The sequence below is a fragment of the Cricetulus griseus genome, chromosome 6 (assembly GCF_003668045.3).
Source record: "Cricetulus griseus strain 17A/GY chromosome 6, alternate assembly CriGri-PICRH-1.0, whole genome shotgun sequence".
NCBI lineage: Eukaryota > Metazoa > Chordata > Mammalia > Rodentia > Cricetidae > Cricetulus > Cricetulus griseus.
In genome coordinates, this window is record NC_048599.1 from 60389376 (window position 1) to 60406533 (window position 17158).

General features: G+C 45.6%; 2 protein-coding genes across 6 annotated transcripts in view; one reads left to right on the forward strand and one right to left on the reverse strand.

The window, feature by feature from the left end:
* The window catches only part of Fsip1 (fibrous sheath interacting protein 1), a 147430-nt gene extending 142740 nt beyond the window's left edge, over nt 1-4690 (forward strand). For all 4 annotated transcript variants that reach the window (XM_035446115.1, XM_027422227.2, XM_027422226.2 and 1 more), the window contains exon 12: nt 4568-4690. In XM_035446115.1, the coding sequence (XP_035302006.1) occupies nt 4568-4590 (23 nt within the window). In that variant the 3' untranslated portion in view covers nt 4591-4690. The remainder of the gene's footprint in view (nt 1-4567) is intronic.
* Thbs1 (thrombospondin 1) lies at nt 1112-16956 on the reverse strand. 2 transcript variants are annotated; one of them, XM_027422225.2, is made up of 22 exons: nt 16779-16956; nt 16135-16229; nt 15251-15810; nt 14351-14426; nt 13888-14087; nt 13671-13793; nt 12624-12717; nt 10715-10888; nt 10029-10205; nt 9538-9711; nt 9089-9216; nt 8821-8973; nt 8270-8488; nt 7774-7881; nt 7076-7235; nt 6823-6941; nt 5021-5255; nt 4607-4834; nt 4165-4436; nt 3742-3839; nt 3511-3650; nt 1112-2765 (listed from the first exon to the last, which is right to left on the reverse strand). In XM_027422225.2, exons 2-22 carry the CDS (start codon nt 16199-16201, stop codon nt 2758-2760), a joined length of 3513 nt encoding a protein of 1170 aa, XP_027278026.1. In that variant the 5' UTR covers nt 16202-16229; nt 16779-16956; the 3' UTR covers nt 1112-2757. The 2 variants fall into 2 exon arrangements, with proteins under 2 accessions (XP_027278026.1, XP_027278025.1); XM_027422224.2 differs by having other exon boundaries at nt 13888-14090.
* Nucleotides 16957-17158: the final 202 nt, after the last annotated feature.

A 17158-nucleotide genomic window follows, 5' to 3' on the forward strand; every position in this document is an offset into this window, starting at 1 on the left:
GTTGGTGAATGTGAGTGCAGGTGTCTATGGAGGCCAGAAGAGGGCATCAGATCCCCTGCAGTAGTGTTAAAGGTGATGATGAGCTGCCCACTTGGGATGCCATGATTAGGATCCTCTGCAAGAGTAGCAGACACTTTAACCCTTTTAACTGCTGAGCCATCTCTTTAGCCCCAGTTTTGCATTTCTTTACTTCCATGTTTTCGACCCAAAGTATGTATTCTGCAAACTATTGTCTTGAGCACTAGGCTAAGTCCCAGGACAGCTCCTCCCTCACACTTCTCTGAGAGCTGCTGTTCTGTGATCCAGCTCTATCACTTAGGGTCAGAAAAAGTCACATATTCTCACAGTTGTCCTTTCCTTTGTCACCACTGTTCCTTTTTAGAAACAACTGGACTTTGAGGATTCAACTCAAGACACATAATATTAATAAAATATGAAATGTTTTCTTTGGGAACTTGTGACTCAAGGGTCATTTTTATTTTAAGGTCTTCATGTGGCAAACCCATGCTCTTTTTTTTCTTCCAAAAATATGGCTGTGTCTTCTAAGTCTAGCTGTATGGTCTGTCAACCATACAGGAACCATGAATGCTATTTCCTGCCATGCTACATATATGCTATTGGTTAAGAATGGCTTTTGCCCACACACACCTCATGATAGCCAGACAGTAAAGAACAAAATAAACACGGACACAGTGAGTATAAATATAAATCTCCATATGATTTATTATTGTTCCTTGTACATAAGAAACAGTAATATACAAGTTACACTGTTTTAGAATGTAAAATGAATAAAAATGTGTACAAAAAAAGCACATTCCTAGAAAAAAAGGGTATTGGCAAATAGTAAAAACTGGGGAGTAAAAAGCAAAAACAAAAACAAAAACAAAGAAACAAACTAAAACAAGGAAAACCAACATTTCTTCAATTCAGTGTGCAAACGTATAAAAATAGAAATACTAACTCTACAGACAGTATTTCCTGATAAATTATTTAAATAGCATATCTACATAGTTTGAGATCTCTATTCCAATGGCAATGAGAAAATAATTTATAAAAATAAAGCAACGGTGTACAAGATGATAGAACAAAACCAGAACTTTGAGAAGTTGTATTTAACATTTCAAAGCTATTTCTTTATTGGGATCATCTTCTGCAAAGGCTTTTTATGCTATGTACAACACTGACTTTTTAGACACGACAGTAGTTTTAAGTTTTTGACACTTAAACTCTTTCTACTTGTTCCAAAATTCTTTACCCAGTCACACAACAAATGAGGTAATATTTGTATATAAGTTCCACCTTTGTATCTTTTGGGAAAATAAAAAAAAAGAACGGTGATAATGTTTTCTTCTTCCTGGAAATAGGCACAAGGAGTGGTGTGGACTAGCCTTAGAGTGTTCATGGCTTCCTTTACAAGGAGAAACACACACAAATGGGCAGCCACCTAATTCCACTTCACAAGACAGAGAAAATTAAGGGGAAAAGCCAAAGGAGTCCAAATCATTCACTCTAAGCCCCAAATGAAAAGTGATGACTTCTGTTGGCATTCCACACACTGGTTCTGGAGCAATTTGCTGATCCGCCTCAGCTACCTGCTGGCAAACATTTGCCATATGCAATCTAATTCCAGGTAGAACAGGGTTAATAAATAATCTGTATTTACAATCTTACAGTCATAAAGACTCACTATGAGGATGGTTCAGATAGTCCCACGCTTCCTGCTTCAGAAACAATCCTTCTGGCAGGTCCTCCAGAATAGGGAGAAAAAATATAAATATATTACACTGCTAAAGCGTTTGTTAAACAAAAACCAGAAGAGAATCGGAAAACTCCATGGTAACAGAGGGAGAAAAAAAAGAAACAAGGAAAAGGAATGTTTTAGCTAGGTTGATAGAAATTTTGTGCCTTTCTAACCATAAAATAAAGGCATGCTGCCCCTCCTGCAGAGGCAGCTAGAGCTCACTGAGATGGTCTCCTGTGCTGCTGCACATTGTATGTGCAGAATAAACCAAGAGTTCCAGCGTGACCAGCCAAGGGCAGCCAGCATGGCCTTACACTCCTGACCCCCCACCCTGGCCACTGCAGGTGTGTGAGAAGTGCCCAAAGGGAGGAGGAAGTCCAGAAGCCAGGCTTTCCCTCCCTTCCTGTTACTCAAGTGCCTGTATCGATGGTTGGGTTAACTCCCACGAGTCAGCATAAAGGAAATGCAGCAAGTCTTTCTGTCCCCTGAAAATGATTTAGTACCGAACAAGTAACAGCTCCTCCATATTTTCTTCATACAATTGTCTCTTGGCTATGCACCCTCCCTAGCACTTTGGCTTCTGCTTCCCCACCCCTGAGGACTTCTGTCAGGGGTGGCTCGGTGCTGAGTCCTAGTGGGTCCTTCTCCCTCTGACATGCCTGAAAATGCTTCTGAAAGTGCTGCTCCAAGATGACCTCACAGGAGCCCTGGCTCTGTGGGCAAGGCAGAGTGGAGTGGGCACCTTCCTGGTGGGAAGTAAATAGATGTGTTTGCTTTCACAAAAGCAAACCAAAGTCATTCTTCATGTTCTTGGAGGAGGCGTTCTCATCCGTGAAAGGCTGAGAGTGCTGAGTCTGGGACTGCATTTTCTTGAGGCAGGTCACCTGCTCTTAGAAGTCCACACTATGCAAGAAGAGAAGCAAGGAAGGCGAGAAGTGCTGCTGGCAGGGGGTTTTCTCTAGACCTTGGTTCCAGAAGGTGCAGTACCAGCGCTGGTTATGATTGACAGCTGATGCTTAGGAATCTGTTAAATAGACAAAGATGTACATAAATGAAAACTTATCAGCAGGCACACAATCATCTCATCTTAATATCAATCATTGAACTTGCTACTCAGGGCTAACTCTAGCTTTGACAGGGGCAGAATCATGATCCCGCCCTTCCCGTCTACATTAGCATGTCTACTGGTCTCATCCTTCACGTAATGTTTAGGCAGCCATGTTGGTGAGACTTTACTCTTGATGTCTTTGATCTTCATACCCAATGCCTTTGAGCTTGCAGACTTTGGACTCAGCAAATCTGTACTAAGCACTTGTTCTGGGGTCGGTTCAATGCTAGACTCCAGTTTAAGTAATCATGTGGTGAAGAAAATGGAGGCAATAAAACTAAGGTTATTATTGAAAATCAATACCCTTTCTGCTCTTGGTCTTGGGAAGAACGGCTTGTGTGGTGATGGCATGAATCAAACCATAAGCCAAGTGTGAGATTTGTAAACACACAGAACTTTAAAGTGTTACCAGCAAGGTATGTTTACAGCTACTTGCGACTGTCTGCCTCTGACCTGTGTTCAAAGACCACTGGGCAAGCTCATATTCCTGATAAGGATTCAGGATGGCATAGACATTACTTCCTGTTTAGCATTGTATCCTCAAAAGCAAAATAGAAATGGCTCTCCCTAACTTCATCTTTAAATCAGACCCTCCAGTCACTGTCATCCTTATTGATCTGTAGACATGTTAGCAGTCCACTCATCACAGTGTTGCTCCTACCTCGACATTCGTATTTCATGTCTGAGAAGAACACCATTTCTTGAGAGAAGACAAACAGGCCTAGTCTACCACCGGCGTAGGTTTTATCATAGATGGGTCCTGAGTCGGCCATGATTTTCTTTCCTTCATACATCACCACTCTGCACAGAAGAAAAAAAAAATCTCATTATGGTCTTATCCTTTGAGCCTATTCGGTGTGACTACAGTGAAATCTAATCACTGGGAGCTTACCTGATGTAACCTGTCTTTGGCCTGTGGCTGAGACGCCATCTGTAAGCAGTGAAATCCTTCCAGCCTATGTGACGAGGGTCATGCCACAGGGTGCGCACCTGAAGGAAAAGGACCAGAAAAGGTTGAAACATAGCTCCCTCTGAAGACTCACATTTCATTCCACAAGAAACTGCTTAAAAGGCACCGAGTTGACCTGTATTTGGAGAAGGGGCAGTAGGGAGTTTTCCCCAAGGTATCTCTGATTTACTGTGTGCCTTTCAGTGACTATAGAGCAGAGAGAAGACAAGGAAAGGAGGGCTTTGTTTGAAGTGGCTGAAGCCACCTGAGGATTTAAAGGGGACCTCTTGGCCAGAGCCCACTCACTTCTCCTGTTCCCCACCAAGGGCCCATCAACTCTTCCTTCTAGACTATGTGGCTTCTTACCTGGCCAGGGGTGTTTCCTGTGTGCCACAGAGCATTCCGCAGGTGCTCGCCAGGCCCTGTGGTGGAATTCACAACCTTTACAGACAGGCCTGAATATCCCTGAGCCCTTGTGGGGTTGGTGTCCCAGTAGGACTGGGTAACTTGTTTCCACATCACAACATAGAAGCGGCTGCTGGACTGGTAGCCAAACACAAAGCCAGCATAGTCGTCATCTCTCTCAGTGTTGATGAAGAAGGTACCACTAAAGTCCACGGCATTAAACTCATCATAACCTGGAAGGCAAGGCCAGAGTCAGGTTAAAGGCTGTGGCTTTTACAGGGTTCTCCATTATGTTCCCAGATCTCCTGAGGTCATAGGTCCTATCCATAGGTTCAATGGTCATAATTCATATTTGTCTCCTTAGGATGTATTCGCCTATGGAACTAAGGAACTCACTACTCACCTACAGCAAGACCAGGATCACAGTTTACAGTTTGGACAAGTTCTTTGCCCTGATGGCGTACAACCCAGTTAGGGTCATTCTGGGAGGTTCCTTTGGGATCCAGAGGAATCATCTGGAACCGGCGGAAATCGGTTTCACTGATGTCAACATTCTCAGGACAGATGTCATCAATGTCTGGCACATTATCATGGTCAAAGTCATCTTTGCAGGCATCACCTCTGCCATCACCTAATGTCAAAGAAGGCAAAAAGTTCAGTGAAGTTCTGAAATGCTCTTATCAGTGGCTCACAAATTCACCATCTTGTCAAAAAACTGGTGTTGTGTTACTTAACCCTCTCATATGCTGTTTTTATTTCTTCCGTTACACAGCTAAGGTGTCAGTTTTGCTATTCAGTGGTGATCACAGTGACTCACCATCAGAGTCCTTCTGGTCAGGATTGGGCACCAGCCTGCAGTTGTCCCTGTCATCAGGAATGCCATCGTTGTCATCATCGTGGTCACAGGCATCTCCTTTGCCATCTTTATCATGGTCAGCCTGGTTGGCATTAGGCACGTAGGGACAGTTGTCCATATTATTCTGATGGCCATCCTCATCAATGTCCTGATTGTTGTCACAGGTGTCCCCAATGAGGTCTGAGTCAGAGTCCAGCTGGAAGAGTGACATTAATAGTGGGTGAATCAAATAATAACACACTAGGGTCAAAGGTAGCATCAATGCCCCCGGGGCAGGGAACATTCTCCATGTTGGACATAGACAGTGGGGATCATTTTTACCTCTCTATTACTGCAGAAAAACCATCAAGTTTTAAAGAGGGTTTTATCTTGAAAATTGAGGTAATAGTTAATATTTGAAAATATGCACAAGAAGGCTTTCTAACTAGCACAGAATTATTTGTAAATCACTCCAGGGAATGCAATGTTTATTGTTTATACTTAAATTTTAAATGAAATCCCCTTATGTACATTTTGTAATTTCCCATTAACACTAACAGCATAATTATTGACAGGTCAACTTATACTCCAGGCCTTGAATCATGGCAGCTGTCTGTCTATGCAGACTGTCTGCATAATATGGATGAGATTAATTTTTTTTTTATTTTTGAGGCACTTGGCTTTCTACATCTATTCAATAAAGATTTCATCTGTTGGCTCAGATAAACTCAAACTCTAAAATTTTTTCAAAACAGATTTTCCAGAGTACTTAGGATTCAATATGTGTGAGGTGCTTAGGGACTGTTTATATAAAAACTGGATGTTTTCTTGCCAGTAGTCAAATTCTTTGCTTTTGAGATTTTTCTAGGGTGTTTGAATTTGCTTATAAAATTTAATCTGAGGAATCAAAGACCCATTCAGTGAGGTTAAATGCTATTTAATATGTTGAATGTCTGGCAGACCCAAATTCAGAGCAGGGATCTCAGTGCCAAGTGACCAGCGGAGACTACAGGGCACTGAGGGTTTCCTATGATGATAGCTTGAAGTCATCTTGCTTTGAGCATGATTCAAGTTCACAATTAGGAGAAACTTAAATTCTCATTTCTATAATCCTTAAAATTTTCTGTTTAAGTGTCTGATTGCTAAACCTTTCAGAACCATCATATTAGGAAAAAGAAAGCTTGCTGTGTGTGTGTGTGTGTGTGTGTGTGTGTGTGTGTGTGTGTGTGTGTGTGTGTTTTCCCCTAGAAACAATGTACAATGACACAAAGTGAAACACTCTGGTCCTGAGAACTTGTGTGTTGACACCCATCCACACCACCCGGGGCACCTACAGCTGCACTGCTGGGAGGAGCCTGAGAGGCTGGGTTCACTGGGAGACTGGGAGAAATCAGACTTCCACCAGCTTTGAGAGGTTTTTAGCTTCCTGATTTCTTATCAGACTCTGCTGCTAGCCACAACACGGGCTTATTTCACTTCTGGATACTGCCTTCCTCTGTTTTACATGCATCAGATACAACTGAAACTGTGGGTCTCAGATCTTTGTGTAATTTATCTTAATGATGGCAGCAAACAAGACTGAGGCCACAGAACTTCCATCCTAATCTCTGGGAGAGTTTGCCAAGGGCTCATATCAGGCAACCTTTACAGGCATGCATTGCAAATGGGGGATCCTGAGAACCCCAGTGATGGGAGGGTTTGGAGTTTATTGAACTAACTGTTTTAGAGGTGTACAAAGGGAGACACAATTCCTCACTGAGAGATTCTGGAAGGAGTTCACCTACCTGGTCTGGATTGTGTTCCAGGGGGCAGTTGTCACACTGATCTCCAACTCCATCCATGTCGGTGTCCCTCTGGTCCACATTGTACACATACTGGCAGTTGTCTCGTTCATTGAGGATTCCTAAGGAGGGGGGTGTAGATGGGAGCTGAGTCCTTCAGCCACATATATTTCAACTAAATCACACATTAAGCCACTGAGTAAACTGTTTGTGTCTCTGTAAACTTTTTAGGCTGCCAAGGCAGGGAATGCCTTACCATCTCCATCGATGTCCACAGCACAGGCGTCTCCCTCTCCATTGTTGTCTGTGTCTGCTTGGTCAGGGTTGTGGTTGTAGGGGCAGTTGTCACAGCGGTCTCCCACATCATCTCTGTCATAGTCATACTGGGCTGGGTTGTAATGGAATGGGCAGTTGTCCTGAAAAGAGGAGAAATGGACACTCTATGGTGCTGCCTGGGAAACCAGCTGATGCCTTCAACCCCATACACAGTATTGTAAACCCTCAAAGATCTGCAGTAGCTATCTTATACTTTGTCAGTATACTGAGTATTCAGTGTAAGTAAAATAGCAAGACGGAAGACATGTTGGATGAAAACTGGATTCTTTTTGGTTATAAAATTAAGAGAGATACAGGATATATCTTCATCATCTCAGCTATCATTGTAAAATACACTCATTTAGACATCATATCTGAATTGAATCTGGGGAACAGAAGATTATGTGTATTCACTGTAATTGCTCAAGTTGGGGGAGGCTGTGATGAAAAATGAAAATAAAAATTCTTTAAGCAACGTCTCTGTCCTCAAACTATGGAGACATAATGATACGTTTCTAATTATCCTGTATATCAGGTTGGTATATATTTTTTGCTATCACTCTGCAATGCCCTCAAATCCTAGTGTTTTGTCATTGTACCACAAGGATGAAGGAGGAATAGAAAGAATTTTGTCGTTACCCTATCATCTGGGATTTTGTCATTGTCATCATCGTCATCACAGGCATCGCCAATTCCGTCTTTGTCATAGTCTTCTTGTCCTGAGTTGGGAAGGTTGGGACAGTTGTCCTAAGAAAAGGAGACACAAATGACAGCTACAGTTAGCATTCCCTTGCTTGGCACATACATGTAGGACCACACTTGGATATCCTGATAGAATGCTCAGGTGCAGGCATGTTTTTATGGCAAGGTGAAGCCATGGAAGGTACTTGTGGAGTTCATACATGCTGTGACTATAAGTTATACTCTACAAGGCAAAAGTAGAGCAGTTGTTTTGAACAAAAGAATTGTCTCTGGGATACAGATGTCAAAAGAGCCTGTCCCATTTGAGATCTTGGTACCAAATGACTCCATGTTAATGAGAGTCAATGCCCTTCTGCATCTGGGAGGTTTAATCTGTTTCATTTTCAGTTTTTCAACACTCCGAATTCCTTGGCACAAGGGAACTTGGCTGTACCTTTTTGCAGTGGTAAGTTGCATTGGCCACACACACCAGGTCCTCATTAGGCCAGCCGTCGAGGTCTGTGTCCTCGCCACAGATGATGCCATTGCCTGCATAGCCAGGCTTGCACTCACAGCGGTACATGGGGTCGCTGTAATGGCCCAGGTAGTTGCACTTGGCATTCTTGTTGCAGTCGTGTGTCCCATCTGTGCAGGGGTTCCGTGGATTGCACACCTGAGGGAACAGCATCCCAATGCTATCACAGAGTGTTCAAAAGTGCCACGTTACCATAGAGTCCAAATCCCTCCCATCCTGAAGCAGACAGAGGTTCCATTAGGAGAAAGGTGGTATGCCTCTATCCCTCTCCATTCTCTCTGAGTATATGCAGGCTACTGGCAAATGCTGTTTTACAATGAATTTTCTTGGAACTGCTCAGCTTGTAAAACACGGCATATGTTGGCTGCCCAGGTCAAACCTCTAAGACTGTACATTCAATGGCCTCTCTGTTTGTCAGGTGTTTGGTCAAGGACAGCCCTCATCTACTCTGGCCTACTTTTCCACTATACCTGTTTGTTGGCCATAGCATGTTCGACACCTCGGCCAAAGGGCTGTGAGCCAGTGAATCGTGGTGGGCAGGGAAGGCAATTGTAGCCAGGGTCTGTGTTCTTACACCGATGTTCTCCATTGTGATTGAAGCAGGCATCAGGCACTTCTTTGCACTATGGATGAAATGAGAATTTGCTTAATACTCGGCATATGTTGTCTTAAGGAAGGGCTCTGGGCCAGGGTAGTTGCTTTCTCCATTCTGATAACTTAGAGTCATTGGTGGCTTACCTCATCGACATCTTTGCACTGGATGCCATTTCCACTGTAGCCAGGAGGACATGCACCACATTTCCAGCTACCATCAGGATAGCTAGTACACTTGGCACCAGCAAAGCAGGGATTGGACAGGCATCCATCTGAGATGAGGTAAGAGACAGGTAAATGATTGGGTCTAACTTGACTGCTATGTCCTACTTAAAAATGATACAGAATAAGAGATTGTAGGGTCTCTGTTACTGGTCCACCTGCATCTTAGAGAAATCAGACTGTCAGGACCAATAAAAGCTGGACAGCCTCACCCTCCAACCCCAGTGAATGCCTAATGTGGCATTTATAAAACAGAAAACTCCCAGGGTGTGTGTGTGTGCGTGTGTGTGTGTGTGTGTGTGTGTGTGTGTGTGTGTGTGTGTGTGTGTGTGTGTGTGTGTGTGTGTGTGTTTCCTGGCTTCACAGCTTACCAATTGGACAGTCCTGCTTGTTGCAAACTTGATTTTCAGTCACATCACCAACACAGTCTTTGCCACCAAACTGGGGTGTGGGGTTGTTACAGAGTCGGCTGCGTTTCTGCACTCCTCCTCCACAGGTGACAGAGCAGATGTCCCATGGTGACCAGGGACCCCAGCCTCCATTGACTGTAAGAAAACAAGTCACACGTAAAAATTCAGTTTTCAGGTGCCTTAGTTGTCCCAGAAGCCTGTTCTGAGCTTGTCAGAAATGTCTTCTAACCTGGCCCCTGGGGAGAATGTTTGGGAACTGGGGATGGTTGGAATGGTTTTCTTTCTGTTTTTCATTAGAAGAAGCTGCTGAACATGCAGGACTTTGTTTCTGTTTGTTTCTCTAGTGAGTGAGTTCCCATGCTCCACGGTCCACTGAGCTGGAGGCCACAGATAGGAGGCCACCAGCTGGGTAGAGCTGGCTCCCATGTGTCCCTGGGTCAGCCCACACTTACTTGGGCAGGCGTCTTTCTTGCAGGCTTTGGTCTCCCGAGCTTCACCTTCACAGGGCTTCCCGTTCATCTGGGGGCTGGGAGAGTTGCAGAGCCGGATCCTTGTGATAACACCATCACCACAGGTCACAGAACAAGATGACCATGGGGACCAGTGACTCCAGCCACCATCCTGCTTAACTGAAAGGCAAATCTGATGGTCACAAATGGTGCTGCCTTCAAGGGGCCACAATGAAAGTCTCAGGCACCAATAATTGTAGCAAAGTGATCAATGGCAACTTAAACTAGTATATAGTAGAAACTACTGCCACATATCAATGTCAATGGAGAAGCTTTTTTAGTACAGAAAAGGTAAAGATGGTATTTAGCTGTCAATGTGAGTTGATGTCAATAGCCCAACATTTATAGGTTGCTGGCCAAGAGCCAAGCTCTATTCTAATTGTTTCATGTGCATTATCTAGGGAAAATGCCTAATAAAGCTTTATCAAGAATGGTTACTATTCCCATGTGATAGATGAGGAGGAGCCTTGGGGAGGAAGTTCGTGCTCAAGAGTGCAGAGGTTAGGAGTCTAATTGAGACTCAGATCCCAAGCCCAGAACCTGTGCCCTCAGGCTCTTTGCTATGGAGCTGCTCTTGGTGGTGAGCATTGAGAAGTGAGATTGCCACCCTTAGTGGCCATGGTGCTTACATCTCTTGTCACACTCCTGGATGTGGCAGGTCCTTGTCTGTACTGAAGAGCCCTCACATCTGTTGTTGAGGCTGTCACAGGAGCGACCACGTTGCTGAATTCCATTGCCACATGTTGCAGAGCAGGAAGTCCACTCAGACCAGGGGGACCAGCCGTCATCAGCAGAATCGCTGGCTGTGGGGAGAAATGGGTCATTTGTCACCTGATGGCTAGGACAAACTCCTTTTCAGAAGGCTTTGTTTAAGGCCTTTCATGGCCAGGGGTTGCAAAGCAATAGTTTCTCTTTTACATTCTTCTGTTTTTCATACTCCCAGATTTCTGGAAGTATGATTAACAAATAGAAGTTGTTTACATTAATGTATACGTCAGATACTTGGCTACCCAAGAGATAATGAGAGTGGAGCCAATTCAAGGCTCATCATTTCACAGGCTTTTGTGTGGTGATACTCTCTAAGAAAATCTTATTAACTCCAGACAGGACAGTGTGATCCATAAGACATCTCCCTGGACTGAGGTCAAAGGGCATAGAGTATATGCCCATTATATATGCCCATAGAGTATATGCATAGAGTATAGGTCCATTATTGCAGGAGGAAAAGCAAAACAAATCTTGGTTCAATGGCCCAGGAGTTCATCCCAGGTCATCATGTGTACAGGTCTGGGGTGAAGGCATGCTCTGCTTCATCAACACAGCTTTGTCTGCTCATATCATGCTTTCCTGTTCACCCATCAATCAGGGTTTCTCCTCTGCATCTCAAGCAAGTTCTCCTTTACTGACTTAGGATAGCTTGGTGTTTCCAGGCCCTGATGTCCAAGAACACCAGAGTTTTAGGCAGCTAATCTGTATCATTTCTGACTGTCAGGGAAGCCCTGGTCCAGGTGTTTGAAGGTAGTCTGATGGGGACTTTGTCTCTGCCTCAGCCATGAGGTTGGTCGATTTGTTTTTTTCTCCTACTCTGGCATCTGGGGTTTTTGTACACATTTTCACAAGAGGAGAATATGTTTGTTTACTATCTGCTCAGACACCAGGACAGCAATCACACGTGTCTGTCAGAGGGCGGGGAACTTGTTTTCTTTTGTCATCAGTTGAAAGTCTTCCTAGCAACCCCTAGTTCAGGCTCACAGCTCTGCTAGCTGCCATCCAGCTAGCTCCCAGCAGGCTTTGTTCCCTATAACTCACACCTGAAAAATGTTGGACAGAAGGAGATACACAGAAAAACACTGTGCCAAAATGCTACCAGGGGATTGGTTATTCTGACCCATGGTTCGTGTGTGTGTGTGTGTGTGTGTGTGTGTGTGTGTAAAGGGCAACTGACATCCCTCATTCTTTCTGATCCATGATGAGTCACTTTTATGAGGTGTGCTTTCTGCATTAAAATGTCTCCTCAACAAAGTGATTATACTGGCAACAAGCCCCAGAGGCAGAATGTCATACAGCAATATAGTAGCTCATTTCTTTTATTACCCTGGAGCTTCAACAGATGCTTATTTCTTAGGCCTCCTACCCCTGCAATAGGTGCCTTTTCAAGCCTGGATCCAGTGTTTCTATCAGTTCTCTGGTGGATAATTTTCTCTAACAAAAAGATTAATTTCTAAAAGCAATCAGATTAAGCCTACTGCCATATTCATCTCTTCTCCTCACAGCATAACAACAGAATCCATAAACTCCATCAAGATCATTGCCTATTCCATAATCCAGATGCGTGATGGTTAAGATTTGGTCACCATGGAGATTTGGGCTCTGTTCGATAAGACTGGTTTCTAGTTACCCAAACCTGTTTGCAAGAATCTGACCGGAAATGTCTGATGGAGCTGGGAGGGGCTTGGCCCCAGTGTTGTGTTCAGCTATCAGGATGCCCCCAAACTGAGCTAGCCATTGAAGAATGGTTACACCATTTTAGGAACTTACGCCAACACCGTGGGCAGCATTCTCCATCAGGAACAGTGGCGTTGGAGCAGGGCATGATGGGGCAGGACACCTTTTTGCAGATGGTAACTGAATTCTGCAAGGCAAATGAATGAGAGGGAAATTTGTTACCAAGCATATTGCAAAGAGGAGCTTGCTGTGACATTTCCATTATAAGCCATGACTCAGTCAGGGAGGTATGTGTTCTCTGAAGTAGCTCTTATAGGAGGGATGTCTCTGCTGGATCTGCAGTCTTCAGCCTCACATGGTTTCAGAGTTAATTCTCACTCCATTCTTTGGCAAGTTCTTTTTAACTGCTACTCAGGCAGGTGTGGATGTTACAGAACAACACATTTTTTTTTTTTTCCCCCCGAGGCAGGGTTTCTCTGTGTAGCTTTGGAGCCTATCCTGGAACTAGCTCTTGTAGACCAGGCTGGTCTTGAACTCACAGAGATCCACCTGCCTCTGCCTCCCAAGTGCTGGGATTAAAGGCGTGTGCCACCACCGCCCGGCTAGAACAACACATTTGTATAAGGGAAATCAACAAACTGTATAGCTTCTATCAACATCTCAAATGTGGATACAGCTTTGTCACATATTGAAGAAAAATGGGAATTTGAAGGAGATTGTATCTCAGTAATCAGTGGTTTGCATTTAAACTTTACTTTTCCTGGTGAGGTGGAGATCTGAATAGAATTACGAGAACCTCTTTGCCAGAGCTGAATACAAATCAGGGCTGGTCAGAAAAGAATGTTTTAAGCAGGTTTTATGTACCTGACATTCAATACTCAGTCTTTGAACTAAAGCGGCTAAATCATTGCAGTGTTTAGGGAGATTTGCTCTTTTAGCTATTCTGCCTGCTGTATAATTAAGACTTTGATAAACTTTCTGACAGTTAAAAAGGAATTTGTAGATGTCCTGATTACATACTAAAGGAAAAAAGTCACTTTGGTAGCAGGCCAGGGCACATTTGAAAATGTGTGTGGTCATTTGAGTATCTCCTGAGACATATGCCATCAATTCTTACTGTAGTTTGTGAGTGTCCCTTACCTGGCAGTGACACTCGGTGCAGCTGTCTACGGTCCACTCCTCATTGTTCCTGTACTGGACTCCGTTGTGGAAGCAGAGGGGAGGCCGCCTCAGCTCACTGGCCAGCTCTCTGTTCTCTTCCGTCTGAAAGGGGGGAAGGCTCATGAGTCTCCTGTCTCCCATGGGGCCACCTATGGTGATCTGCAAGGGCTGGCAAATGGGAGCAGAGGCCACTGACCACTTTGCGGATGCTGTCCTGGAGTGTGGTCACGATGGTGCGCAGGCCCCTGAGTTCCAGGACCATGCTCGATAGTTCGTCACAAGAGAGGCCACAGATGGCTTGCAGGTCCTTTGTTTTGTGGCCAATGTAGTTGGTGCGGATAGCAGGGCTGGAACCATTTACCACGTTGTTGTCAAGGGTGAGGAGGACATTGGTAGCTGCTAAGAAACAAGATGTAATAGAAAGGCTTTAACAGCTGGTCTCACCAGCCCCTTCAGGCTGTAAAAGACATTTCCTTTGGGTTGAGGGATGAATGTAGAGCTGGCACATGCATGTGTGGAGGACCCTTCGAGGGTCACTTTTGTATACATCAACTATGTTCCCCTGGGATGCTGTGTACAAAGCCTATTGCTTGCATTTCTCAGGGTGTTTTGGTGGAATTTCCCCAAATCCCAGAGACACGGGGGGGGGGGGTACTCACAGCTGGAGCAGCCTTTGTTCCTGAGAATGTCTTCTGGGGTGGTTCCAAAGACAAACCTCACATTCTGCAGCACCCCCTGTGGGCAGAGGATACACACTGTAGAGTGCTGGGAGTGGGGGGTGGGACAGCCTGCCTCATTCAGCCTGGAAGAGCATTTGCTGAGTGCTCCGAAAGTTTAAAAGAACTGTTTTAAGATATCCTGCCAAAATATCACACAGGCATACATTGCCAAACAACTTCAAAAATCCCAATTGTGTCTTTTGCCAACTCGGGCATTTCACAAAGAATCCAGTTATCTAGTTATCGGAGTGCTTGGGGTACACAGGAAATGGAATCTGATCCCAAGTCTGGAGGACAGTATACTCTGATGCTCAAAGCGTTAATGTTGGAGTTCAAAGCCACGCTTGGAGGAGCAAAAAAAGGACGAGAAGAGAAAACACAAGCTACAGCAGCACATGACCAGACTGCTACTCCTACCTCGGATCCAGACTGGAAGCATCCAGAACACCCTACCCAGAGACTCAAATGCTGACAATGTATCCTTCTAAAGCCATATTTAAAATCAGTTGGTGATTTGATACAAGTTATTTTCCTAAGAGCATATAAATAATGTCTGATACTGGAACAGGCCAAGTGTAATAGGGAAAACCATTTCTTATCTCTCTGGATAGCTTTGGAAGCCTGGTTCCCAGGCTCCTGCATCATCACAACTTATTTCTTATTAGAAGTGTAATTTCTCAGGTTCCTCAACTGACCTACCAAATCTGAAACTCGGGGGTTTGAGGTAAGCAGTATATGATTTAACCAGCCCTCTGGGGGTGTCGGACGCTTCCTACATTTGGGAATACTTTAGTCTACAGACATCTCCACATAGTTCTTGTGACAGGCAAGAAGATTTACCTGAAAGTTGTCATTGACATCTCCCTTTGCAACTCGGAGCCTGGCGACACTGGCCAAATCTCTGGTAAAGATGTTCTGGATGGGCACATCCAGCTCAGCGCTCTCCATCTTCTCACAGTCAATGTAGAGTTGGGCCCTGTCTTCTTGCACAAAGAGAGTGATGCTCTTCCACTGGCCAGTGGCCAGGTGAGCTTCCTCTACTGACACCACTTGTTGCTTGCCTGGCAGACTCAGACTCAGGTCCAGGGTGCCTGCTTTGCCGTTGGAGACCACACTGAAGATCTGGCCAGTATGATCTTTCCGCTCCACGGCCAGGAGTGTGCCCCGAGTCTTCTTCATCTGCCTCAAGGAAGCCAGGAAGATGAAGCCTTTGTCAGCCCACACAGCATCCAGTAGGTCTTGGAACTTGTCATCAGGCACAGGGGGAATCAGGTTGGCGTTTTCAATCCGGAAAGCTGGGCTGGACAGGTCAAGGCCCTTTACCAGTCGTCGGCCGGAGCCCTTGCGGGCAGCTCCAATGATTTCAAAGATGTCAAAGACACTGTTGTCTCCCCCAGACTCTGTAAGGTGGGAAAAGACAATCAGCTTTCTAGGCTGGGTTTTAGGGTGTAGGGTCCTGGCTGGGAGGGGGCAGAGTGAGAAAGAACTCTTGGTGGTCACTGGCAGCTGAATGAACACGGAGAGGGAAACTGCACCTGGTACTAAGGGCTCAGAGGAAACAGTCTAGGGAGACCATAGGAGGGGTACACCTGAGCTATCTTGTACCCCCTCTTTAGAGAGAGGGGGAAGAGAGAGAGGGAGGGAGGGACAGGGAGAGAGAGAGAGAGAGAGAGAGAGAGAGAGAGAGAGAGAGAGAGAGAGGAGAGAGAGAATCGGAGACTCACCTGGAATGCGGTTGCTGCCACACACATGCAACAGGAAAAGGACACCTAGTCCCCAGGCCAGCTCCATGGTGGAGCCTTTGTGCCCAGCAGTCAGCCTGTAGCAAGAAGAGGCAGTTAGAGTCAGAGACCAGGACAAAAGCAAGGTGGGAGGGCAGAATGCATGTGTGTGTGTGTGTGTGTGTGTGTGTGTGTGTGTGTGTGTGTGTCCTATATGTGCTGAAAAGAAAGGCAAAAGGACTTACTTTCCAGAGGGCACCCAGTAAAAACTAAGAGCACCAGAGGCAGGGGATTGTGTTCCAGATTAGGGGCATAACGTGATTTGGGGTTTTTCCTTGGGTCCTTTAGACAAGACTACAGAATGTATTTGGGGACATGGACCTTTGCAAAGGTCAGAGGCAACCTAAAGACTACTTGTTGAGAAAATCTTGAGGTGTCTAGGAGGAATTGTTTGTGAACCCTAAGTCTGGAGAGAACCAGCTCCGAAAAGTTCTTTCCGGCGGCTACACGGGGCATAATGAGGGACTTAATATTAGGAGAAGCAGACCGGGAGAAATAGAAGATGGGGAATCGCTCGACCGACCGTCTGCACCATAGGGGCCGGAGGTGGCTGGCCAGGAGCTCGGCGGCGACGTTTGGTGGCTTACCTGTGTGCACCCGGGCGCAGCAGTCGGGAGTGGTGGCAAAGGCGCAGAGAAGGACAAGGACGCCGAGTCTGGTGGAGACGCTGGGGCGGCCGGTGCGCCTGGAGAGATCTTGGCGGGATTGGGTAGCTGCGTCGGGATTGCCTGCAAGAGTCCGATGAGGCCGGCTGACTCCGGACAGTGGCTGGCTCGGTGGAGGAGCTCTGGACCATTTAAAGGGGCGCTCGCATTCCTGGGAATCATCCTGGCCAATAGGAGTCCGGGCAGGAAGCGGCGGGGGTGGGGGGACGACGACACAGGTTCCTCTCTCCGCCTCCCTCCCCCGACCCCCCCCCCTGCGTTTGGCGTGCAGCGAGCTGAAAGTGAAGGGGGAGACGCTGATC

What these genes read in the sequence shown, in the direction of transcription:
- Thbs1 (XM_027422224.2), bottom strand. Translation starts at nt 16,201, where the DNA reads ATGGAGCTGGCCTGGGGACTAGGTGTCCTTTTCCTGTTGCATGTGTGT. An exon ending in ATGTCAATGACAACTTTCAG is followed by an intron (nt 14,427 to 15,250) that starts GTAAATCTTCTT and finishes CTCTGCCCACAG; the next exon opens with GGGGTGCTGCAGAATGTGAG. An exon ending in ATGCTATGGCCAACAAACAG is followed by an intron (nt 8,489 to 8,820) that starts GTATAGTGGAAA and finishes CTGTTCCCTCAG; the next exon opens with GTGTGCAATCCACGGAACCC.